The sequence below is a fragment of the Sciurus carolinensis genome, chromosome 1 (assembly GCF_902686445.1).
Source record: "Sciurus carolinensis chromosome 1, mSciCar1.2, whole genome shotgun sequence".
NCBI classification, from domain to species: domain Eukaryota; kingdom Metazoa; phylum Chordata; class Mammalia; order Rodentia; family Sciuridae; genus Sciurus; species Sciurus carolinensis.
In genome coordinates, this window is record NC_062213.1 from 3,903,434 (window position 1) to 3,929,041 (window position 25,608).

A 25,608-nucleotide genomic window follows, 5' to 3' on the forward strand; every position below is an offset into this window, starting at 1 on the left:
GGGAGGGATGCGGTTGCTCACCTCTTGTGACTGTGACAGTAGAACCCGCTGAGAGCACCCAGTGGCCATACAGAGTAACCGTCACAGTGACAGACTGGGTAGAGGATCATCTGTGAAAAACGCAGTCGAGGGTTTATTTCCACTGCATGTTGGATACGTGCATGCTTGTGGTATGTATGGATGTGATGTAAAGTATTATGGGTCATGAAGTTTTGGTGAAATCAGTGTCATCCTGGTAAGATAGGGCATAGCTAAATTATTGCAGGCTGAAGAATTTAGAATTATCTGTATAAAATATACATTTTTATAACTCAAAATTCATATTGCCACATAAGCAGCCACTGCAAACCTTTAAATTACTAGAAACTTGTCATTCAAAAGTGGACCATAGCTATGAAGTTTAGGAAAATTGATATTGAGCTGTTTTCAGGGAAGGAGTTTGTCTCTTTTGCGATTGAAGAAAAGCTTGACTCTTTCTGTTCGCTGTTGCCCAGGGGCCCAGATGAAAGTGCTGGCTTGACACCTTCAGCTTTCCTGTTTGGGGGAGGGAAGGCGTGTCCCTGAGGGGCATGAGCGCTTTTGCCTCTCGGTGGCAGCCCTTTGGGAGGCACCATGCAAGGCACCGACATTGTCTACTGCTCCAAAGTCAGTGATGGCTTCATGGTGGCAGGGTTGGGGAATGGTTGGGTTTTGGTATAGAGCAAAATACAGAGCCTAGGAGGAAGCCTGGCGTCTGACTGCTGGATAGGCAGATAGCTGGGGGAGGTCCAGGAAGCTGCACTGGGTGCCCAGGATCCCTTCCTGGTCAGTTTAGTTTCTGTGAGCCTCTCTGATTTGTCTCCATGCAGGGGTGTGAAACTTTTTAGATTAATTACTAATACCATCCCTTCCCTGAAGCTGAATTCACTGTGTGCTAAGTAAGCTTTTAGTTATGGTCTCTGAGCATCCTATTTTAAAACCCCCTCATTGCTTCTTGGTATGCAGGCAGTTTACTTTGCAGCATCCTTTTCAGCAGCGTGGGTGGCTTTTTAGCCGTAGGTGGAGCTGTTGCACCTGTTTTTTTAAAGGCCTAATTTTCTTGTTTGTAAAGAAGATTCAAACAAGGTTGCTTTAATTTGATTCTTTATTTAATGCTTCGGAATAGCACGACGTCCATTATTTCTGGATACCTGAAAGAAGCATTCCAGTTATATCTCATTTTGTCTGTCATCTCAGCATTTTAGGTGTTGTGTGAGAGAGTGGTGATGTTGAACTTTCCTTCTGATATTAGAAACCAGCTGGCTGCAGCTTCATGAGAGACACCATGTCTGCAGCCCCTTAAAGCTGATGAGAACGCGGAGCCCCCTGGGTCTCGCAGCCTGTTGTGTGTTCACTAGTGGGACTCCTTTGGCACCACGGGCAGCGCCTCATTTCCCAGGTTCAGCTGAGTGGGTCTGAGCGCAGGTGCTGCACCAAGCCAGGTGCGTCCAGTGAACCCTCTCAGCTGTGCAGGGCTGCTGGTGTCTGCACAGTGGAGAGAAGAGGAGAGAGTGCACCGCGTTCAGCAGCAGGGTCCTCCTGGACGACCTCGGCTCGCTGGCTACTAGTTTCTGTGTTGGAGCACTCATTTCCTGGTGTCAGACAGTTACTAAGGGACTGAACTAGGAGGAAATGGTTTTATGAATAAAGACCCAGTGAAGAAGTGAGCAGGCCTCTGAGGAGGGCATTGCTGAGGGCAGCTGGAGGTCCTGGGTGGCAGCCAGGCCTGGGCTGGGGCCGTGTGTCTGTAGGGAGTGTGTCCTGGCCCCACTGCGGCACTCCCGCTTCTGCGCCAAGCCGTTGAGGGATGAGACTAAAGAGTGTGAAGGCAGAGAATGGAAATGCTACCTCTTGCTGACGAAGCCACATTCACGGTGCGCCTCATAGTGCAGGAGTGGGTGTCAGTACAGTGCCCCACATCCCTTGTTCCAGGGTGCTGACCGACACTTGCACAAACAATATTCCCTTCTCACTAGGCTTAATTCTGGAAATAAGAAACTCTCATACTCGTTTGAAAAGAGTTGGAGCAGGAGTTTGCAAGGTGGGGGCACAGAATGTGGAGGCACTTAGCTGCCTGTTGAGGAGATGGTAAGAGTGGCTTTTCTTTCTTTCTCTGCAGCACAAAGGCCCCGTACTGGTAGCACTGACTCTGAGTTGCTCTTCTGATCACCTTCAAGTGTCCAGATTTTTCAACACTGTGAATTATGAAATGTGTTTTAGTAGTTATCTTTAAAAGTAGTTTTGTTTTCCAAATAAAAGACCCTAATCTGTTCTCTCTTCCAGGGGCACAGGAGGTTCTCATTGATCCAGGTACATCATCTATGTACTTAGTTCTTTTGGTTATTTATTTTTTTTAAGTGCTTGTTTCATGGTGGTGTGAATGAATCGTTAAAATTTCTGGATTGTGATCTTGGGAACATTCTGATTTAAGAAACTTTAAATCAGAACTGTTAAAAACCTGATTATTATTTGGTCCTTGTCTGATGGGGCACCCTGTTGCTTTGTGTTGTCTGTTGAAGAAAATTCTTGCCCTAGCATGGTTAAGTGAATGGTTTGAGAAGTGTGCCTTAATTTTCTGAATGCACTGCGCATGCCTGTCCTGTCAATTCTGAATTCATTGATAATAATGACTTCACTCCGATTCTGTGGCTGTGTTCCTTTCAAATGACTTCAAATTCCCTACTGCATTTGCACATGTGTTCTTAACAGGGAAAGAAATTTTGCATTTTTTTTTTTTTATACAGGTGGGTTTTTCTTTCCCCTCTTAATCCCGTCCATGATTAACACAGCAAACATCTGTCCTATTACAGAGCTTGATCATTTCACGAGGTGCTGGTGTTTTCCTGCCTCCTGTGAAGAACAACCAACCAGGCAGAGTCACTTCCTTGGCGGGGCGAGGGGGGGAGCATCTGCTCTTGTCCCCCGTGTGTCTGCATTCTGAAATGCAGTTGCCTTAGGTTTGGAGGCTCTGTTTTAATATTTGTGTCCCCTCCTTTCTCTAGGCTGGTGGCAACAGGACTTCACAGGGTTTGTGGAAAGTGCAGAGGAAGGACAGCAAAGTGACTTTGCTTTCAGGACACTCAGGGGCCTGTAGGCAGGGCCTCAACTCCAGCTGAGTGACTGTGCCCACACCCAGGGGCTCAGCTGACCTGGATGCAGACGTTTGTTGAGCCTGGACTGGCCTCACGGGAGGAGCTGAGCTCACGGGAGGCGCTGAATCGCCCTGTGTCACTGCATTGCCTGTTTAAGTGGTTTGGAGCTACTTCTAAAAGTCAGATTTTTCTTCCAATTAAAAAAAATCAGTTGAGATAGAGTATTTTATAAATTTCTGAAGAGTTCTCAAAATAAGATTGTGTAGAGGTGAGATCAAGTTTGGGGTGCTGGGAGTAGGGTGATGGCGATCAGCAGCCTTGTTATTCAGGGACTCCAGGTCCTGCCCCGAGGGGAGGGCTGCCAGGAAAGAAACTGGGCCCTGGCTGTGGGCCTTCCCCAGAAGAGCAGTGGGCCTGACTGCCTACCGTGCCACCAGGGGGCCTGCGTTCCTGCTCATCCCCACACCGCCCACGTCCTCTGCTGCTGCACCGCACAGCACCTGCCCTCTGGCTGCTCCTTGGTCTTTTTTAAAATTGAACCCAAGTTGTGCTCTGCCTCTGTCCCCAGTCCTCTTTAGTTTTTATTCTGAGCCACACTGGCCTTGAACTAGTGATCCTCTTGCCTCAACCTCCTGACTTGCTGGGATTAGAGGAGTGTGCCACTGTGTCCAGCGCTGAATCTGAAGAGCTAATGTCCCCTCAGCGGTGATGGAATTGTTCAGCCCTGCAGAAAACCCACCCGAGTGCAGCCATTGCAAAACATCCCAATTTTTTTTATTAATTTTAATTTTAAATTCTAATTAGTTATACATGACAGTAGAATGCATTTTGACATGTTGTGCATAAAAGGAATACGACTCATTCTGGTCGTACATGATGTAGAGTTCCACAGTTTGCATAAATCCCATGTGTACATAGGGTGATAGTGTCTGACTCACTCTACTATCATTCCTACCCCCAGCCCGCTCCCCTCCCTTCACTCCCCTGTCTAATCCAAAGTACCTCTCTTCTCCCTTTGCCCCCCCCACAACTTTTACTTAATTTTGAGTTTTAAAAAGAGATAGTATTTGTTTCCCCACGACTGTTTGCAAAGCCTGAAGAAGAGTTGGATGGTTTGGGGTGTGTGCTCCACTGCCCACTTTAGGGCGACGAGTCTCCTCTGTCCTTCTGGGTCCTTGGTCTGCACTTAAGTGGGCGCATCTCTTCTCGTTGCTGTCTCAGTCCTGAATGCTGCACATTCAGCGTGTCCTCCACCCAGGGACAGCCCTGCCACTCACTGGCTCTCGCTTGCTCTCCCCTTGCCGTGGTGAGGGCTGTTTCCTCTTCTTGTGAAAACCGGCAGCGTGTTTGAGAGAGCACTGTGCTCAGCTGCATTTCAGTGCTGTCCCGTTGAAAGCAAAGGTTTTGTGGTTTTTGTGGACTCAGAACTGTGTGCCCACAAGCACAGCCACTTTTAGGACATTTGCTTCACCCCAGCAAGCAGCCCTTGCACCCGCTTACAGGTGCACCCCGTTACTGCCCCCAGCTCCAGGTGTCTAGTAATTGACTTTCTTCCTCTCTTCTGTGATCTGCCTGATCTGCACATTTCACATGAATGACAGCATAGGACATGTGGTCTTTTGTGACCACCTCGTGTGTGTGTGCTGGGGGCTGCACCCAGAGGCGCTCTCCCTCTGAACTACACCCCAGCCCTTGTTAGTTTTTGTATTTTGAGTGGGGTCTTGCTAAGTTGCTCACTGGCCTTGAATCTGTGACCCTCCTGCGTGGCCCCCGAGTGGTGGGACAACAGGCGTGGCCCGGGCCTTGTCACAGCTGTGTCAGCGCTGTGGCTTCTTCCTGCTGAGTGCTGCGCTGCTCTGTGACGGGTCTGCTTCTGCTCACCCTTCCCTCAGTCGACGCTGGCGTTCCTCCCTGTGGGTCCTACGAGCACTCTGGACCTGTGTTTTAAGTTCTGGGTCGTGTGTCACTCGATGTTGAACTTTCTGCGAGACCACTTTTTCTGCTGCACCACTTTCATTCCCACAGGAAAGTGTGGGAGTTTCTCTCCCTCTGTCCTCGATGGCGTTTGTTAGCCAGGGCTGTCCTGGTAGGTGTGAAGTGGCTTTGGTTTGCCTTTCCCTTGAAGCTGATGAGCAGCCTTCATGTGCTTATTGGTTATTGGTGTATTCCCTTTGGAAAGATGTCCATTTGGGTTTCTTATCCATTTCTTAAATCGGGCAGTCTGCTTTTTGTTGTTGAGGTGTAAGGGTCGTTTTTGCCGTAGCTGGGAGTCCCTTTCTAGCTGTGTGACCGGCAGAGCCCAGAGTGAAGGCAGTGCTCCGGGCCCGGCAGCTTCCTCAGATGGCACTGTTCCGGAGCCCACGCCTGGCAGCCAAGTCTTGACAGCAGGCCCTGCGGTGTTGCGTGTTTCACAAGGGGAACAGTAGGTCTCGCTAACACAGAGACACCTGCGGTCTGGTAGGATCGAGGAGCGACACAAATCCCCGAAAGGCGTTTTCAGCGTGGCAGGACTGTCTGAGGCACGGTATGGTCACACAGCAAAGGGAGTCGTTACTTAGATTTGACGAGAGATGTGCACTACTGGTTGCTTGTCTTAATTAAAATATTCTGCTTTGATTAAAGTAATTAGTACCCTTGAGTAAACAAAAATTAAGTTTGCATTTATATGGGACATGAGGGCAGACTTCATATATACATGTTCTGTGTTTTTCTGAGCATTTTTTAGCTTTTCAACAAGCTTCTAACTTTAGATTTCTATTTTAAACATCACTCCCAGCTCCAATGTTTTCGACCGAGTTTGTCCTGTCTTCTACATTATATTGTGTTAGTGTTAAGAGTTATAGGGCTTCTAGGCCTTTTTTGTCCATTTATTTGAAGTTGGCTGTCAAATGGGATATTACCTATATTTCTTTGGTTTTCATTATTCAGTTAGAATTTTTGAAAATGAATTTGTTATAATGTGTTACATACATGCTTCCCAAGGAACTTCTTGTCCTTGTGCTTTTAAGTTTTTAACATATAAAAAACTTAAATGCACTCTTGTTTGTAAGTTTTATTCCACTGGTTATTTGTTTACTCTTTATGGTTAAAATCTTTTTTTTTAGAGAGTAGATGTGCATGTTTAAAAAAATTATTTTCTCCCTTATTGTATAGACTTGTTCATTGTAGAGAATTTAGAAAATAAGGATAAGGTAGGTACATTGTAAGGTTACTCCCCCCCAACCCCTAGATAAGACATAGTAAATTTTAGATTTGGGAGGTGAAGCCCTTCAAATTTCTTCTTTTCTTTTGAGATGTTTTTGATTATTCTGGGTCCCTCGAATGTTCATCTGAATTGTAGGATCAGAGAGTCAGTTTCTACAAAGACTTAAGCTGGGATTTTGGTAGGGATTACATTGAATCTGTGGGTCAGTTTGGGAGTGTTGCCCTCTTAAGTGTATTTCATCTTCCAAACCGTGGGCACTGGATGGCTTTCCGCTCATTTATCTTTATCATCATCCTTGTTGTGAGGCACTGGGGGGTCACCCTTGGGACTTGTGCATGCTAGTTGAATGCCTTACCACTGAGCAATATCCTCAACCCTAAATTTAATTTTTTTAGCAATGTTTGGAGTTTTTGGAGTATCACGTCATGCTTTTTTTTTTTTTAATATTTTTTAATTGTCAGTGAACCTTTAATTAATTCATTAATTTATATGTGGTGCTGAGAATCGAACCCAGTGCCTCACACATGCCAGGCAAGTGCTCTACCACTGAGCCACAACCCCAGCTCCATGCTTTTTTTTTGTTTTTAGATTTATTTTTGTTTTTTGGTACTGAGGATCAAACCCAGGGCACTTTACCACTGAGCCACATCCTCAGTGCATTTTACTTTGTATTTTGAAATGAGGTCTCACTGCATTGCTGAGGGTCAAACTCCGTTGCCGAGGCTGGCCTTGAACTTGAGATCCTCCTGCCTCAACTGCGTGAGCTGCTGTTAGTGACAGGTGTGCCAGTGCACCCAGCCAGGTTTATGTAAGAGGTCTCATCTTTTTGGTGTTGTTGTGAGTGGAATCTTGTCTTACTTTCATTTTCAGATGGGTCATTGTGCGCATATGTGGGTACGGTTAGTCTTTGTATGTTGATCTCATATCCTGAAACCTTACTGGACTCATTCGTTAGCTCTGGTGATTTTTTAGTGGGTCCTTGAGGGTTTTCTCTATGGAAGAACATGTCACCTGAAGGTAGAAGTGGTCTGCTTCTTCTTTCCCATTTGGAGGCCTTCTCTTAGGCCTGGTCTGATGGGGGAACACTGGGTCTTTCTCCATCACGTGCGATGAGCTGTGGGTGTTCACAGAAGCCTTTCTCAGACCAAGGACGCTCGCTGTTCCTGTGTGCAGAGTGTTTTGTCACGGAGGGTATTGCATTTGTCAGTGCTTTTTCCCTATCTCCTGGGATGATCATGTGTGTATTCTGCTCCCATCCGTGTTGCTTTAATTAATTTTTAGATGCTAAGCCAGCCTTACATTTCTGAAATCAGTCTCACTTGATCGTGTTGCATAATCCTTTTATATCTTGCTGGATTTGGTCTTAGTATTTTGTTGAGGAATTTTACATCTATATTTGTGAGAGATAATTGGTCTGTAGTTTTCTGTTGCTTTGGTGCTTTTTTCTGGTTTTGGTATTGGGGCAGTGTTGGTGCCATAGAATGAGTTGGTTAGAACTCCTCTTAGATTTTTTGGAATTGTGTGAAGAATTGATATTAATCTGTCCTTAAGTGTTTGGTAGAATTCAGCATTGAAACTGTCTGTACCAGGTTTTTCTTTCTGGGAAATTTTTTGATTATTGATTCAATATCTTTGCCAGTGTGTTCATGCCGATTTTCTTTCTCTTCAGTTGGATTTGGTAGTTTATGTCTTTCCAAGACTTTGCCATCTCATCTAGAGTACACATACTGACTTGGCAGCTGTTTCCAGCATTCCTGGGTCTTCCCGTCCAGCTCTGTGAGGCTGGTACTAGCATCTACTCTCTCACCCTGATTTTAGTGATTACACTAAAATCACTTTTTTTTTTTTTTTTTGTCCGTTTGTCAATTTTATTGATCGCCTTAAAAAACAACTTTTTAGTTTGGTTGATTTTTCTATTTCATTTATTTCTTTTGCTTGCTTTGAATTTAGTTGTCTTCTTTTTCAAGTTTCTTAAGTTACTGGCTCAAGATCTTCCTTTCTCTTTCTTTTTAAACTCTTTTTTTTTTTTTTTTCAGTTTGGGGATTGAACCCAGGGCCTCGCCCATACTATGCTAGGCAGTCACTCTACCCCTAAGCACACTCTCATCCCTTTTTATTTTATTTTAAGACAGGGTCTCACTGAGTTGTCCAGGCTGGCTTTGGACCCGCCATCCTCTTGCTCGGCCTCTTTAGCAGGTGGATCACAGGTGTGCTCCACTCTGGTCCTTACAGCCACTTTATTTTCACTTTTTATAGTCCATTGAATTTGTAACTGGATTTTTCTCTCAACTTTCATGAACTCTTCATGTTTCAGAGATATGCACTTTGTGGTGTGTGTTGTGGATATTTTCTCAGGTGTCGTGTTTTGCTGTATGATTAATAAGTTGAATATATAGTTTGTTTTTTTTTTGCTGCATTTGGTTTGAGTCACAATGGTCTTTCACTCTACCTAGGTTCTGAAGGAATTTGTGATGGATTTTGAGCCTATTCAGGCTTTCTGTTTACCTATAGATCCCGGACCCATTTGCAGTTTGTTCTGGTGTTTGGTGGAGGTGAGGGTCTCATTTTCCTGTCCACAGGTGGCCATCTAGGTTCCCAGAACCAGAGTGAGAAGGTCCCTCTTAGTTTTGTTCCCTCGGGGTTGTGCCTTGACACTGCAGGCTTTGTCGTGTGCTGGTCCAGCTTACCTTCCAGGCTCATGGAATCTCTGTCTTGCTGCCAGTGACAGCTGGGCGGCACCGTTTTGAAGCCTCACTGACACTGGCATGGTAGCCGCTGCAGGAATTATTGCCACCTGAGGACTTGTCTCAGTTCCTCTCTGTATGGCTTTGCCTTTCTCCCTAGCATCCTTCATCTCTGCTTTACTCCCGCTTTCTCCTGCGTTGTTTTATCTGTATTTCTGAGTTCCTTCTTGTGTGAAGTGGAGCTTGCAGCTGCCTGCCAGTGATCGCGGGATTGCAGGGCGCGTCCCCGAGGAGCTGTGTGCTGGCGTCTCCACCTCCCTGCCTTTCCACTCTGCTTCTCTGCCGTGGCGCTGGTTTTCCTGCAGCAGGGCAGGGCTGTTGGTCCTGATGGCACTGTTTCCCTGGCCCACAGGAATGTTCCTGGGGGGGCTGTCAGAACTGTGGCTATCAGGAAAAGCAAGTCTATTGAGCTCTAGTATATTTAGAGCTTGTTATTCTTTTATTGAGTGGAATTAAGTCAGTCTGGCCCAGTAAGCGCTCCCTAGTGCTCTGCTCTGCCTGCCTTCCCACAGACGACACTGCCCTTGCTGTCTGCTCCAGCCTGGGGGTTGGAGTTAAGTTGCTCACGGAGTCTCAGGGCTGACGTCCTTTATCCAAAGGCGGAGGAGCATCTGGGTACCTCCTCTCTGGTGCTCTCATCCTGTGCCACGTGACAGAGGAGATGAGGTCCCATATGAGAAGCAAACAGCCTGCTTCCCTCTAACCCCCATGGCTCTCCTTTCCTCTCTCTAGGGGAAAAAAGAATGACAATAATGTAAAGGTGATTTTCCCCGTCATTTATTAAATGTTAATTTGTGCCAGAATCAAATATATTATAAGCCAAGGGAACATGCATAGCAGTGCATAAGCCCCAGGCTTGTCCTGGGAGGCTCCTAGCAGGAACACTGGGTGCTGCTTTGTGGTAGTATGATGACCACCCTGTGTGAACTTTGCTCCAAAGGGACACCTCAGTTCTGCGGGCACACAGGCCGGGTCACTGGCTCTTGCTGATCTGAGCGTGTTCTTTGAAGAGGCTATATTTCAGGTGTTTTTATCTAAGATGCCCTTTCCTGTTAGCATTTATAGTTCTTTGCTCTCATTTCTTGCTGTGATTTTCACAGAATCTATAGGACACAGAAGTGCAAGCCCCTGCCTCTGTGCGGGGTTTTGGTGAGGGTTCTTTCTCCTCTTACTGAGGAGGAATCTTGCACATGGCGTTTTCTTTGTTTCTGGTTTGTAGTTTTTCTGCCTGTGTATTGGGACGTCACACCTCCGTCCTTCCACTTACCTATCGTTCATTCCTCTTCTGTCTTGTTCCAAAACACGTTTGAGGCAGCTTACAGAGTTAGAGAGTGAAGACAGGTAAGGAAGTTGGCTCCAGGTTGGAAAACAAGGGCCTGAAAGCGCCTCCTGGGAGCGCGCGGTGCATGCCCTGGCTGTAGACAGCAGTGGGCTCGTCCCAGCCTGGGGCGCGGAACGAGGGTCTTGGGAGAAGCCCCACTCTCCCTGCTGCTCAGCCTTAGGACTGTTCTGGGAAACCAAAGGATATTCCATCCTTTTTACCCTCTGGAGTTCTCCAGAGCTCTTCCCTGTGGGGGTGTGATAGCTGGGGAGTAGGGGTTCTGTTAGTGACTGGATTTGGGCAGAAATAGAAATGACAGGCATGGAAAGGAGGGTGGTAGTCATAGGTGATTTTGTTTAATAGCAGGCAGTTCAGTAAATGTTTCCCATGGTTTATCTCCTTTGAAGATGCAGCATGGACCCTTGCTAGCCAGAAGAGCTCCAGGCTGAGAGAGACTGCATGCCGACTGCACCTGTCTCAGAACGGCTAAGATGCCTTTGTAAACATGTCACTTTTATGTTATATGTTTCATATTCTTTAATACACAGTTCCAACCAGGAGGAAAGCTTACCGAGTTAATTAGCATTTAATCGAGTGCTTTGATGGTAAGACTCTTGTAGGGGAGAATGTGATCTGTGAAGACTTTAACCGCTGTTCCATTATTCAGAGTTCAGTAGGGCATGTCTTGGTCTTATCTTATTCCTGCTTCTCTTTAATGAAGAAACGACACTTGAAAAGCAGAAGATCATTTTTCGTTTCCTGCATTTGCAGGTGCCCTCACGACCAACGGCATAAACCCCGACACCAGCGCTGAAATCGGACGTGCCAAGAACTGCCTTAGCCCCGAGGACATCATCGACAAGTACAAGGAAGCCATTTCCTACTACAGCAAGGTACCTCTCTACTCTGTGTCTTGCATGTCATGTTGTTTCAGTCAGAAGCTCCCGTTGTGTGGTGCTGCGGTCTCCCGCTTGTTTTGTGTGTGCCTGTGATGCTGTGTGTCCAAGAATGGTTTTTGTTTGAACACAGTATGTGTTTGATGAAAGACATTCGGTGGAAGGGGAGGAGGCTGAGGTCGCCTCGGTACTCAGATACTCACTATGAACGCTCCACACCTGCTTTCTAGGTGCCTTTGTCAGTGTGTACTGTGCATATTGCAAAGGTGGCCAGCTCGCTGTCCGTTTGCTGTGTGGAACCGTGGTTTTCCTTCGGCATGAGCTGTGCTTTTCTGGGCTGTTCAGTCTTCCATGGTGCGACTTTCAGTGACTTCTCTAGCTTTCTGTTTTCAACAGTGCAACATTCTTGTACTTTGGACTTAATTTTTTCCTTTTTTTGTGGTGCTAGGGACTGAAGCCAGGCCTTGCACGGGCTCTGTCACTGGGCGACACACCCTGCCCTGAGAAAGTTTTAAACTCTCAGCCTGCTTACTGACACACTGAAAGGGGCCACTTGGGCTGTGTGGAAGACGGAAGGCTCCTGCCCGCTGCCCTCCTCCTGAGGTGGCGAGGTGGTGGTGCACCTTTCAGGACTCCTACGCCTGCGAGGTGTGGTCGTGTTGCTTGCAGACGTGGGACCGGCCGTCTGTCATTCTGCAGCTTGCTTTGTCCACTGCCAGCACTTCACAGCTCATGTCCTCCTCCTCGGACTGCTGGGCTCTTGGGAGCATGGTGGGGAGATCCCCATGTGCATGTGGTTGTCTGTCCCCAAGCTGCTTGGTGCAGGGCTGTCACAGACAGTGCCTGGAGAAAGGAGATGCTCACTCTTAGCGGCTCTCAGCCGCCCGTGCTGCGAGGTTGTCCTCCTGTGGGTGGGTGTTGGGGTCCTCACTTCCCACCGCCAGGAGCGTGCTTTTCTGGGCCTTCTTATTTCTGTGGTGCATTCGATCACACGTGACTGGGATTCTTCGTGCGGTGTCGTGCGTGCACGTGATGTGGTGATCAGCCTCAGCCCCTGCACCCCCAGCAGCTTGCTCTGCGCTCCTGACCTCCCCTCTGTTCCTATGGTTGTTAACTAGTGTATTAGGATCACACAAAAAAGCAGCATTCACCGTGGGGTATCTGGACCTGGACACGGCAGTTTGGCCATCAGTCCCCAGTGCTCCTCCGGCCTCCCCTCCTCCCTCCGCTCCATCCCCTTCCTCTGTCCTGTTGGTCTTGCTTCTGTTTTCATGAGCTCCCCGTCTTTCACGTGAGAGCCAGCACTGGACCCGTGGTTCTGAGTCTGCTGTACTGCACTCTGCCTGGTCCAGCTGCAGCAAGGGCCATGCTTTCTTTATTCAGGTTTTTCAAACATTCGTGTACATAAATTCTTGTGTTCTTGTGTGAATACTCCTTTATGTTAGATTTCTAGACATTTAATCACTGGAGTGACATTAAGATTTCTCATAGGTCATTTTCAAGTAGCTTTCCAAATCCCCTTTTTAGTAGAGGATGAAAAGAACTGTGGACTTGAGCAGGCTCATTCCTGGATATCACTTGGCTTCGATTTTTCTTTCCTCTGTTGTGAACAGTGTTCTGATAAATAGCTCTGTAGATACAATTTTTTGGATTTTTTAAAAGGAGATCATTCTTAGAAGTAGACTTGAGTCAAAGAACATAAAAAATTTTAGGGTTGTGTATTCCTATGTTGTTTTTCAAAAAGGTCGCCTACAGTTTCAACTCCCCCCACCCCAAAACACTAGCTGTTATCCTTTTAAAATATTTGCCAATATACAGGCAGAGGTAATTTTTCATTATTTTAGTTTGTATTTGATTACCCGTAAGATACTGGACATTTGTCATTTGTTAGCTGTTTGATTTTCTTTTATGAATTATCCTTTTGTGTACTTTGTACATATCTAAGTTAGGGTGCTTTTCTTATTGCTTTGCAAAAGTTCTTTGTGTGTTATATTATTTTCTTGTCTATCATAGACATTGCAGATATTTTTTTTAAATTTTATTTTTGTGGTGCTAGGGTGAACCCAGGGGCCTTTGTATTCTAGGCGTGCACTCTGCCCCTGAGCTACACCCCAGCCTGCAAATCTTTTTCTTAATATTATTTGTGTTTAAATTTTATTTAAAAAGGTTTTTTCTTTTTGGTTGTGGTCAAAAACATATTTGTAATATAGTGATTGCTTTCTTTATGGTTTTTATGTTTGCTTATTTGCTTGAAATTCTTTCTTGACAGTAGGATAAAACTATTTTCTTCAGTCTACAATGGGCTTGACAGTAGAACTCATCACAGAGTTGTGGTTAGGAGAAGCTGATCTATGCAGAGTGTATCTGTGTTGGCTATTACTGATATTTTAAAATACCGATATCATCTATAATTTATTTTGTCTGCATTATGGCATAAGAATATAACTTATTTTTTCCAGGTGTTTATCTAATCATCCCAACCAGAGTTTACTGAATCGTGTTTTTCTGCCTTGATTTGAAATCTCACTTATACTCAGTACTTAAATGTACTCTATGTTGAGCTCGTCATCTCTTCCCATGGACGTGCTTTCCTTCTGTAGCACCATGAACGTCCCTCTGTTGTTCGTTCCCTATCCAGGAGGACGGGCCCTTTTCCTTCTGCCCTCCCTGTCCTCTCTCTTTGCCTGGCAGTACTGGGGACCACACCTGGGGCCAGGTGCGCTTGCGAGGGGTCTTCTGCCAGCTGGCTAAGCCCTGGCCCACCCGTTAAATGTTCTTTCCTCCCTTCCCCAATTTTCTTGGCTAATATGATGAATTTATTACTCCCGAAGAACTCTGAAGTTCTTTGTTTTTTGTCGTTGTTTATCTTTCAGTTTCCTTTGGCCCTAGGGTTTCTTAAACTAAGACTTTGTTCAACGTAGAATCAGCCTGACATGTTGATGGCGTGTGTGGTGCTTCTGCTTATCCTGGAGAACGTTCATCTTCACGTGCTGTTTTCCTCTGTGCAATTTGTCAACATCCTTGTGTCAGGACACCTTATTTTAGGTCTTTCTGTGTAGTATTGTAGGATTTTTCCCCTCTAGTGATTGAACCCAGGGGTGTTTTACCACTGAGCCACATCTGCAGCCCTTTTTATTTTTTATTTTGAGACAGGGTCTCGCTCAGTTGCCCAAGCTGGCTTTGAGCTTGAGACGCTCCTGCCTCAGCCTCCTGCGTGCAGGGATCACAGGCATGTGCCACCGTACCACCGTGTGTTGTAGCTTTCTTCATGTTGTTTGGGAGCACTGCTTTGATGTTTATTCCTAGTTATGTGTGTGTTTTTGTTTATTTTGTGAATGAGAATTTTTTTGCCACTATGTTTTCTGTCTCTTTAAAGGTGATAAATCAGCATTGATTTGTCAGTGTTCATTGTACACATAGCATTTATTTATTTATTTATTTATTCGTGGTATTGGGGATTGAACCCAGGGCCTTGTGCTTTAGAGGCAAGCATCTACCAGCTGAGCTATCTCCCCAGCCCTACACATAGCATTTAGAATAGCCCTTTCTTGTCTATTTTTAACAGTTGTTTCCCAAGTGTATCACGACGGTGATAAGTGGGCTGCTGGAGGAACCGTGTGGAGTGTATGCACTGTGGTGGTGCAGTGGCCGCCTTGGCCTGGAGAGAGCCCATGGGGCGTGCGCAGAGACCACTTCTCCTGCTGTCATATCCAACCTGTGGGCATGTCAGGCAGATGTCACTTCGTCAGCCAGGCCTGAGCCTCAGTGGCCCCTGGAGCCCTGAGGCAGGAAGGCTTAAGGCCCATCCGTATGGGAAGGCCGTCAGGGCTGTCCTGGGTGTGCCAGAGCAGACCTGGGAGTCAGACAGGACTGAGAGGCCGCCCCTCTGCCATTCCCTGGCTGTCCCGTTTCAGTGTGGTCTTGTGACCTCTGTGAGCTCCGTTTTCTGTTCTTTGGAGTGGGGACGTGAAGGACTGCTGCATAGAATACTTAATGAGGGTAAACGATTTCATGTGTATGAAGTGCTGCACAGTGACAGGCAGGTTAGCATCACTCAGTGGCCACTGGCTATTGTCTGCTGTTCCTTAGGTCCGTGTTCTGCAAGGCTCAGGAAAGCCAGTTCCTCCTGGGGTGGGATGCCGGTAGAGGAAGGGCTCCACTGCCCCTGCCTTCTCTGGCTCGTTCTTTGTTCCTCTGCTTCACTTTGCTCTTTCTTCTTTTCTTTCCTCTTTCACCGCCACAGGAAGGGCCTGTGACTTCCCATGCTGTCAGCCCCCAAGACGAGGTTGCCTTTAGGCTGGTCCATTGTCAGGGAACACGTGTGCACACAGGGACTCTGCACGTGATCGTGCACAGACATGCAGGCACGCCTGCTGTGCTTCGTCCCGCTTGATGAGTGAGCAGTACTCCCTGCGGTTCTCATTCACGGGCTGACGATGGGGTCTTCTGAGCAGACCCTCTCCTGGCCTCACGAGTGACTTCCTCTGGGTGCCTCATTTTCGACCCAGGAAGTTCTCCTCTAGAGGGGGAGCTGAGATGGAGATGTTCTGCTGAGATGCTGGGTCACTGTACTTTTTGATGGAAGGAACTGCAGACCACATGTAGCCTTCTGCCTTTCTATAGTTGTAGGGACCCTGAGGCTCAGAGAGGCCACGCGTCCCGGTCAGTCACACAGGGGCATAATTCGGATGAGAAGCATGGGTCATTGTGTGCACACAGGTAACAAGGCTGTGGTTTGGTGAGGATGGGTGGACACCCTGCTCACTTGGGTCCTGGTGTCTGGCAGAGTCATTAGTGCTCCCCATCGTCACTGTCCTCGTGACCTCTCCACGGATGCTTTCTCCCTGTAGACAGTCTCTAGTCAGCAAGGGGTTCTGGGCCCACGCATGCTCCACAGGGCTCTCCTGCTGGCTTTGGGAGAAAACAGATCCCGAGAAGCAGGGCACAGAAGCCCCTTTTTGCTGGAGGTTGCCCCCCGGGCCCGCGTGTGTGTGGGGCCAGCTGAGGTCAGACCTGAGCAGTAGGGTGGCAGTGTGTGGTGCTGAGCTACCTGGTGGTCTGAGCTCAGATCCCGCCTCACCAGTCACTTGCTTCGTGACTGTGGGCAAGAAGCTTTACTTTTGGGGCCTCATTTTCTTTATTAATTTATTAATGAATAGGGGTCATATTTGTTTAGGGGCTTTGTTTGGAACTGAGTGAGACAGCTCCCTCACTTAGTCTGAGATGTTAGCCGTGTGGCTCTGTGCTGGGAGCTCGGTGGGTGGGTTGCGCCTGGGCACGCCTGCCTCTCAGAGCTCACACTCAGGGATAACATCTGTGTGTACATCTGGGTATGCAGTAGGGCTCCAGTAACTGTCCACACTGGTGTTGACACTTGGGGTTGAACCAGGATTCTTTACCACTGAACCATGTCCTCAGCCCTTTTTATTTTTTATTTTGAGACAGGGTCTTGCTAAGTTGCTTAGGACCTTGCTAAGTTGCTGAGGCTGGCTTTGAACTTGCGATCCTCCTGCCTCAGCCTCCTTAGCTGTTGGGACTACCAGGCGTGAGCACTGCGCCTAGCATTTCCACATTTTTTATTGGTACATTATAGTTGTACGTAATGATAGGATTTGTTGTTATGTATTTCTTTGTGATATGATTTAAAATATGTAAATTTGACCAAAAATATGTGGAAAAAACATCAAGTTGACATTTTTCTCACTTAAATAGAAATGGTTTAAGATTTTTGAGGGAAAAACATTCTTTTTAATTCAATAGAATCAAATTCCTCCGTTAATTCTTTGTTGCACTGTTAGGTGGTGTATACAGTTGGTAGATCTCTGACTTCAGTCTTGGTCTTTGGGTAAGTTTATGTAGTCCGTTTTCCTGATCATCCCTGATAATTATGTCACAGGTCTGTGTGGGTCACGGGCACGGAGACGGGGAGAGGCGTGACGTCTTGGCCTTTCTGCTCCATAGTTACAGAGCAGTGTCCCACCTCGCACGTGATTTCAGTGAGACGACGACGGGTTCCCTGGTGGCTTTTTGAGCTTGGCAAGCAGGCAGGCTGCGTTTTTGTGAACAGTCCCACCTGGCCAGGCCCACTTGGGTCCGCAGTTGACCGAGTGCTTCGATTTCCGTGTTAGTGCCTCTGCTAAAAGAATACTAGTGTGTTATCCCTGCCCACCTCAGGTCCTCCTAAGTGCTAGTCCACATGGCCTCACCTCTACAAACTTCTCTTCAATTTTAAGAAAATTTCCCCCAATTACATCAATTGAAAATCACTCCAACTGGGCTAACTAGCACTGATGCTCAGAAAGTGCACTAGTCAAGTCCAAGCAAAAGGGTCCCCTCTAAGAACCCCAGAGTCTGAAGCACTGCTGGATAAGGCACCCTCAACCTGTATTTGGAAATTTCATAAAATATTAAGTTAATGTGGTTGTTTTATTTCAATGAATGCAGATGTCTTTACGTGGGCAACTGTATGTTCACTCAGTCCCCTTAACCCCTCTTGCACCCACATGGGATATGCTTTCTAAGGACCATGTTCTCCTCCCTTGGTGTGCAGTGGGGGGCTGGTCACAAAAGCCATGTGCCTGGGATGCGCTAAGCTGTAACGTGGCAGAAACCTCTTTTCTGACCGAGGTGCCTCTTTTATACCCTACAGTATAAGAATGCTGGAGTGATTGAATTGGAAGCATGTGTCAAAGCTGTGCGTGTCCTGGCAATTCAGAAGAGGAGCATGGAGGCTTCGGAATTTCTGCAGAACGCGGTGTATATCAATCTCCGACAGGTGAGCCTGCTTCTGCCCCTGGGACTGTACAGTGCTCATGCAGGTGCTCTCCTGACCCCGCCGTCTCTGTGCCAGGGAGCTCTGTGGCTTGGAAGGAACTCTGGGGCTTTAGCTGGATAGCCAGCAATGTAGTTATTGGTAGATTTCACTTCTTCCTTTTATGGTATTTTACTTTAAAAAGTCAGAACTTTCTGTCCCTCAGGTTTTTCTGATTGGAGAAGCAACTTGGCCTCTACCAGCTCTGTGCCTTGACTTTGTCACTTGGGAGGTGCTTGCCATTTGTCACCACCCCAGGTGTCAGGTTTATAAGACACGAAGTTCGTGGTGGTACTTTGTGTAGTTCCTTATACCCAATGGACACTCCACAAATGTTAGTTAAGTCTGAATCTGCATAAGTTTTAACAAAAAGTCAATAAAACAGGGGAATTGCAGATTGATAATGCCAGATCCCCAAACTGAGGGTCCGAGGAGGATTTTAGATAGCTAGCTGGTCTGAGTGGCTCTTACGAGGAAAGCCAAGGGGAACCACGGCTTCAAAGGGCAGCACTTGGGAAGGGTTAATGATGATCCTGAGAGGGTCACGGGAACACCTGGTGTCTGCATGTGGCGGTCGGGTTGGGCTCTGAGAAGGGCAAACTTACAAGGCATGTGAGGGCCGATGGTGCAAGACAGGTAGGTGAGCCTGGGGCTTAGGTGAGACAGAGGGCAGAGGGTGAGGGGAGGAGAGAGACTGTACGGTCGTTTTCCACCTGAACATATAATAACAAGGCGCTCATCTAATTCAACATGTTGGTGCTTTGCCATGCTGACTGTAGAGATTACTGTATTTCAATAGAAAGTAAATAGCTTAAATAGAAACAAAATAAGAGTTGACCACCATCTTAGGGTTGGTGAGTATTCTTCCTGTCCATGACTTGATCCTTTATAACCAGAGTCTATGAACAGAGAAATATTTGGACATAATAGTTAAGCATGTGGACTCCAGACATGGACTGCTGGGGTGGGCTTTGCCCCCTTGGCATGATACCAGCTTCTCTGTGCTGTAATTTCCTCTGTAAAGCACATCTGCTGCACCTCAGGCCCCTCATCCCAGCCCATTTCCCAGATTAGACACTGAGAGTGAGGCTGTGGAAAGTGCGTATGAAGTGGCAACTGTCAGCTCCACACCAGAGGGAGAGACCAGAACAGAAGAGAGCTGACGAACCAAGAACAGACCGATAAACAACCTTTTGCCTAAGAGAGTGAGCACTGGGTGGACCCAGGGCCCTGGAGGAGGTCGGAGTCTGCGCTGCTCAGGATCATTAGGCTGGAGAGGCTGCTGTCTTCGGCTTGCCTTGAAGTCTTCAGTAAATGTGGGCAGGAGAAGCACAGTCCTGGTGCCTCCAAGGGGAGGCTGCCCAGGGTGAGGCTGTCAGTCCCCAGCAGTGCTGGATTTTATCGGGAAGTTAGCTCCATTCTTGGGTGGCTTATGCAGGGTTAGCAGTGTGCCAGGCCACAGATTTGCAGGTATGACGAGGGTGTAGTCCTTGCCCTGAGACTGGTGGTCACGATGGCCTGTGCAGGGCACACACACTCCTGGTGAGGTGTGTGCAGATGCAGATCTGAGGCATGGGGCTCAGCCCGGCTTTCCTGCAGATATGCGCTCAGGAGAGGGAAGGGGGCTGACCACAGGGCGTAAATGCACAGCTAGGCATTAACACAGCACTGGAAGAACTTTGGAGGCTGGAATGACTGTATGGGAGGCAGGGAGGCAGGGAGGGGCAGTGAGGGTGGGTGAGCTCCTGGTGAGGGCCATGCTTAAAGATGAGGTGTGCTGGGTCTCACCAGTGAAGCGAGAGGATGCTGGGGAGTGCGCTGGCTGCAGGGGCAGTCACTCAGGCCAGGACTCAAACCCACCTTCACCTCCTGGTGGCTGCGTCACCTTGAGCAGAGCCACTCAGCGTCCTAACCCTCAGCTCCCCATCTGTGAAGCGACATGCGGCCAGCGCACACATGAGCGGGAGGATCACTTCAGCACTCTTCCGTGCCTGCCCTGTGGAGGGACTGTGGTATTCAAGTGCTAGCAGGTTGAGGGCTGCAGGCGCCACCTGTCGACTTGAAGCAGACCCCATGGTCGAAGCTGTGGAGTGGCAGCCCTTCAACAGGGGAGGGGGCTCCGGGCCTGGGACTCAGACGCTCCAGCATGTGTCTGCCTCTGAAGACGCCCACGCCTGTGCCTGCAGCCACCGCAGGTGCCTTTACAAATTAATCTGGAAACTTTGGGTTTGCTGTGAAACTGTTTTTGCAGGTGGGCAGATAAATACACATATTTTACAAAATATCGTGTTTTCACTTAACGTGTGGGCATTGGCTGCCTTCCGTGTTGCTCAGTCTCCTGCAGAGCACTAGAGGTCACCAAAGCTTTGCTGGAAGGGCCACCTTCGCTCCCTGCTATGTGGCGCGGTGCCAGCGTGGGCGCCCGGCCGTCCGCATCCTCCCCGGCAGCTCTGTGCTTCAGTTGACTCATCTCTGTATCTGTTTGCCAGGCGAACAGGCAGCAAGATGACGAGCTCTGGTGGGGATTTATGATCGCAGTGGAGGGAAGGGCCGGTAGTTTTTCTGAAATAGAACAAGCCTCTGGTTCTTGGTCCAGTGTGTTCCTTTGTAGCATGGATGAGTTGTGTCTGTTCCTGGGGAACGATTGTCAAATGTGGACATTTTGAAAGGAGCTGCGGTATGGTTATTGCAGTTTCCTCCTGCCCTAGGAGACCCTGCAGGAGCCTCAGAATGGGTGAATGCCGCCTTTGGATTGAGTATGTCAGAAGTGTCTTCACAGAAGTCAGGGCTGGGTACCTCTGCTTTGTGTGCTGGGTCGTGGATTGGCCCGTTTTTCTCTTTAGTTGTTTAGGTGAGTGGTTTATGATAATTATCTAAGACTGACAAACGGCAGCAAACATTTAATTTAATAACTGGCTGTGCACAAATCTGCCTTGGACATGAGGATTTTATAGGCAGATGGGGAAGAAGTAGAGATGATCGAGAAGGAGCTCAGGTTTCAGCCTCCCAAGATTGAGGTTTAAACCGCTGTTTTGTCATTGTGAGACCTGAAGTCATTATGTAACCTCTCTTGGCCTGTTTCCAAACCTATAAAATGGGACCGATAATAATAATTTCTCCTAGACTCGCCAGTTTCAAGTGGTACAGTGACACCTGCCTAGGTCAAGAGGCCCTGCTGGGCACATTTTGAGTGCCAGTGCCAGGTAGGCACATCTGCTTCCCTGGTGGGTACCAAAGGAGGAAAGGCACTTCAGGCAGGCTGAGGACCCACTGCAGATGCTTCACGAGGCTTGCATGTGGCTATTTAATCTTTTAAATTCTGTGTCTCAAGGGCAGTCATCCCTGTTGGAGAGGGGGAACCTTGGGCCACCCAGAGGTGCCGAGGCTCATCCAGGGTTGGACTGCATGAGAGGTGAGCACACCTGCTTTTTCTCTCACCTGCTGGTGCATAGCAGGTCGACTTGAGGCACCGTGGTGCTGCCTACCCTTGACTATTCAGCAAGTGAGAGAGCAGCTGGTGCTACACCAGTGGAGCTTGAGGTCTAGAGGGGGAAACAGGTACTGAGCAGATGAGCACTGAAGTAAATAATTCTGCTGCGCAGATCTGGGGCATTTTCTAGTTGGGGCTTTTCTAGTGGTTTTAACCCTAGGAAAATAAGTTTTGTTACCACGAAAATAAGACAAAAGGCAAAGCCTCTGCTCAGACTAGGTAAACTGGGATTCCTGGCAATACTTACTACTAGTAAGCTCACTGACAGTACTCGCTACTCACTGGGTAACCTGGCCAGTGCTTTACAGATACTGGACAACTTTGCTAGGTAGTTTGTTTTACCCAACTTCAGAGACAGCAAAATCAAGGACAGGTACCCAGGATATCTTATGAATTCCACCATTGGTGTTTAAATCTAGTTTGCCATGTTTGTAAAACCCAAGTGCCACTGGGTGCTGGTGCACACCTGAAATCTCAGTGACTTGGGCGGCTGAGACAGGAGGACTGCAAGTTCAAAGCCAGCCTCAGCAACCTAGAGAGACCCTGAGCAACTTAGCAAGACAGTGTCTCCGAATGAAAAGGACATGGCTCAGTGGTTAAGTGCCTTTGGGTTCATCTCTGATACCAAAAAGGAAAAAAAAAAAAAAAAAAAGAAAAGGAAAAGAAAAAAAAATTTCAAGCTCTTTGTACTGCATTATGTAGCTTTCCCTGAACATCCCAAGTGACTGAAATTAATTAATACTAAGGAATTGTTTGGAAAGCTAAGAAAACTCTGACCTTACCAGCTGTGGGTAGGTGCTCTGGCTGTCTACAGACCTGGTGCTTGGGGATGATTTGAGCCATTTGAGAACTTTTTGGTTTGTGACACTGTTGACCAAGACCTGCAGCCTCTTGGTCTTCGGTTGATTTTGTCTTCAGAGTCATTCAAGTCTGATGCAGGCTGCTCTGCTCAGATGTGAGCACAGCTCTACAGTTTTGATGCTGTTCCTTAGTGAAGCCGTTGCTAAGGAAACCTGCAAGAACCTGGTAGATGCGTCCATAGTGACTGTAACCCCAGAACTTTGTGTCCGTTTAAGCTCAGAATCAGAGGGGTGGAGGTCTAGGAAAGCTCCTTTCAGAAAGAAGGGAAGTGTAGAAAGCAGCTTAGGTGAGGCTATGACAGGTCTCACACAGTGCCTGGCTTCCTGAGGCTGCTCAGGGGGATTCCTGTTCTTACGAAGAAACCCTTGGGTGGGGAGGGAGGAAAGGCAAGTTCCTTACTGGAGAAGGCACTGAGAACTTTCTGGTTGAACAAGCATCAGGGATATGGTGTCACCTTGTCTTTAGGAGTGGGAGTCTCATGGGAAACAGGCGTAGAAACGGCTCACTCTCAGTGAGATGTCAGAGCTGCAGAGAAATGAGCAGTCCGTGCGTGGCCTGTGGTGCCTGGCTGCCCTCTGTATGAGGAGCTGCCTGCAAAGCGATGGGACCCTAGCACCCAGCCCTTCCCCTGCAGCTCAGGTCTGCATCTGCAGCCCAGTCCAGTGGTGCAACAGAGAGCTGGTATCAGGAAGCCAGAAGTGCTGCAGTTGTTGGAAAGTGGCGCGGGGATGGCAGTGGTGCCTCAGAAACCCCCACCTGGGCATGTGCAGGCAGCTGGTAGATGCCTAGCTCACGGGCATTGTGGATGCTGTAGCTCAATGTGTTTTTCTTTAGCTGTTAGCAACCTTAGGTCCTAATCTGCATATTCTTTTAATAATTACACCTGCTTTGTGGCAAAGCATTTTTGTGATTAAACCCTGGTTTTATTTCACTATAATCCTCATTTCCTTCTCACCCTAATTTTTATCTCTTTGCTAAATTGTGTATGTTTAACAATTGATTTTAGATCCTTTTATAGAATGAGGCAGAATGTAAATAAATGCATAAACAGTATATCACAGACACTTGCTGCTTTTAGGAATTCTGAGCTATTTACCTTAGGAGTTTAAAGCTGATCTGAGTATTAAAGCAATACATTAATAGGAAAGTTCAGAAATGCACGCAGATTCTAGAATGGGGACCGCGTCTTATTTGTCTTTATAATCACTGTGCCAAGCACAATGCTTGTCAGACGCCAGGCATTTGCTGATGTCTGTTGGATGCATGAAGTGGAGTCAGCACTGACGCATGATTTATCTGCTGCTCGGTAGGGCACTGGCCCCGCTCCTCTGAGCAGCAGTGACAGCGGGGACTGCGGGTGGATGTGCAAGGAGAGCTCTCCACCATTTCTGCATTTACCCCTGAGGATCCTCCTGGGAGGAATCATTTTTATTTCATACTTATTACTGTATTTTATTTGGAAAGACTTGAGGGCTTCGGGAAGGTTGCAGGGGCAGTGCAGCGAGTGCTGGTCTGCCCGCCGAGAACAGCGTCTGTGTTTTGTGTCTGACTTACTTAGCGTGATGTTTCCGGGTGCGTTTGTGTCGTAGTTCACACAAGTACTCCATTCTCTTTTATGGCCAGGTGATTTACTGTGTGGCTATGCCATGTTCTGGCCATCCATTCATCAATTAATGGACACTGGGTTCTTCCTACCTTTTGGGTATTATGAATAATACTGCTATGAACATTCACATACAAAACACATTTTCAGTCCTCCTGGGGATATACTTGGGAGTGTAATTGCTGGCCCGTATAACTCAAGTTAACTTCTTTTTGATATTGGAGATTTAACCCAGGGGTGCTTTGCCACTGAGCTACATCCCTGGCCTTTTTGCTTTTTATTTTGAGACATGGTCTCGCCTAATTGCTTAGGACCTCACTAAATTGCTTAGGCTGGTCTTGAACTTGCCATCCTGCTGTCTCAGTCTTTCAAGCCCCTGGGATTACACCATGACCAGCTAGCTTCATTATTTTGCATATGGGTATTCAGTTGTCCCAACACCATTTGTTGAAAAGACTGTTCTCCATGGGTGGTCTTGGCATGCTTGTGGAAAATTAGTTGAGCATAAGTGTAATTTTTTTTCTGGGCTCTTAGTTCTGTTCCATTGATCTGTATATCTGTACTTATGCTAATTCTGTATTGCCTTGGTTATTGTAGCTTTGTAGTAAGTTTTGAAGTTGGGAAGTAAGTCTTCTCCAATATCGTTCTCCTTTTTCAAGACTGCTTTGGCTATTTTAGGATCCTTTGTACTTCCATATGAAATTTAGGGTCAGTTTAGCAGTTCTCTCAACCCAGCTGGGGTTTTGACAGGGATCTCGTTGACTCTGTAGATCAATTTGGAGAGTTTTGCCATCTTAACAATATTGTCTTCTAGTTCCATGAACAAGGGTATCTACCGTAAAGAGCCATCGGATCTTACTTTTCTCCCAGGAAGGAGACACATTTATTTGGTAGCCTTTTATAACTTGCTACAACTTAAAAATGTTAGTTTTTTGTTTTAATTGATTGTATTTTACTTTGACCATTTCCTAATAAGAGAGGTATCTTATTGTCATACTCAGCGTTCTAGGAATTGCTGATTCATCCCAGGATATGGACTTTATTAAATTTGTAGATTGTTGTCTTCTTGCTTCCCCCCTTTCTGGATTTTATATGCCCGTTCTATTCTAGTTGTGGCCTTACTTTTTAAAAATGTTTTTGCGAATTTCATTCCAATATTGAATCTTTTATAAGACAAACAATATCTGGGACAAAGGATTTATCTTAGCATTTTCCTATGTTTGTTTCACTTTCAAAATACAATGTGATTTGTGGCTGATACTGATTTTCTGAAGGGAGGAGGGTTGTTAGCAAGATGACAGAATCCAGCACTTCCAGCACTTGTCCACCTGCAGAAACACTAACCCAGCAGCTCTGTACTCTCTGGAACACCTTCACAAGAGCCAGGACCCCAGGCAAGGGGCAGAGCTGCACTTGAGTGTAGCAGAGCTAGGAGAAGGTGCACTGAAGAGGGAAGGAGGCCAGCCCGCACTCCAGGCTCACCTTTCCTCTGGCCCCAGGTAGGCCAGTGGAGGGGCACCTCTGCCTGAGGAGCGAGAGTGAAACAGCCCAGAGTCCAGCCTGCCTG

At 47.3% G+C, this 25,608-nt stretch overlaps 1 protein-coding gene across 5 annotated transcripts in view; it reads left to right on the forward strand.

Moving 5' to 3' along the window:
- The window catches only part of Trappc9 (trafficking protein particle complex subunit 9), a 533,127-nt gene that overhangs the window by 20,352 nt on the left and 487,167 nt on the right, over positions 1–25,608 (forward strand). For 4 of the 5 annotated variants that reach the window (XM_047546065.1, XM_047546089.1, XM_047546100.1 and 1 more), the window contains 3 exons: positions 2,302–2,328; positions 11,152–11,273; positions 17,926–18,051. In XM_047546065.1, coding sequence (XP_047402021.1) covers positions 2,302–2,328; positions 11,152–11,273; positions 17,926–18,051 — 275 coding nt within the window. The remainder of the gene's footprint in view (positions 1–2,301; positions 2,329–11,151; positions 11,274–17,925; positions 18,052–25,608) is intronic. The other variant, XM_047546081.1, reaches the window with a different exon arrangement.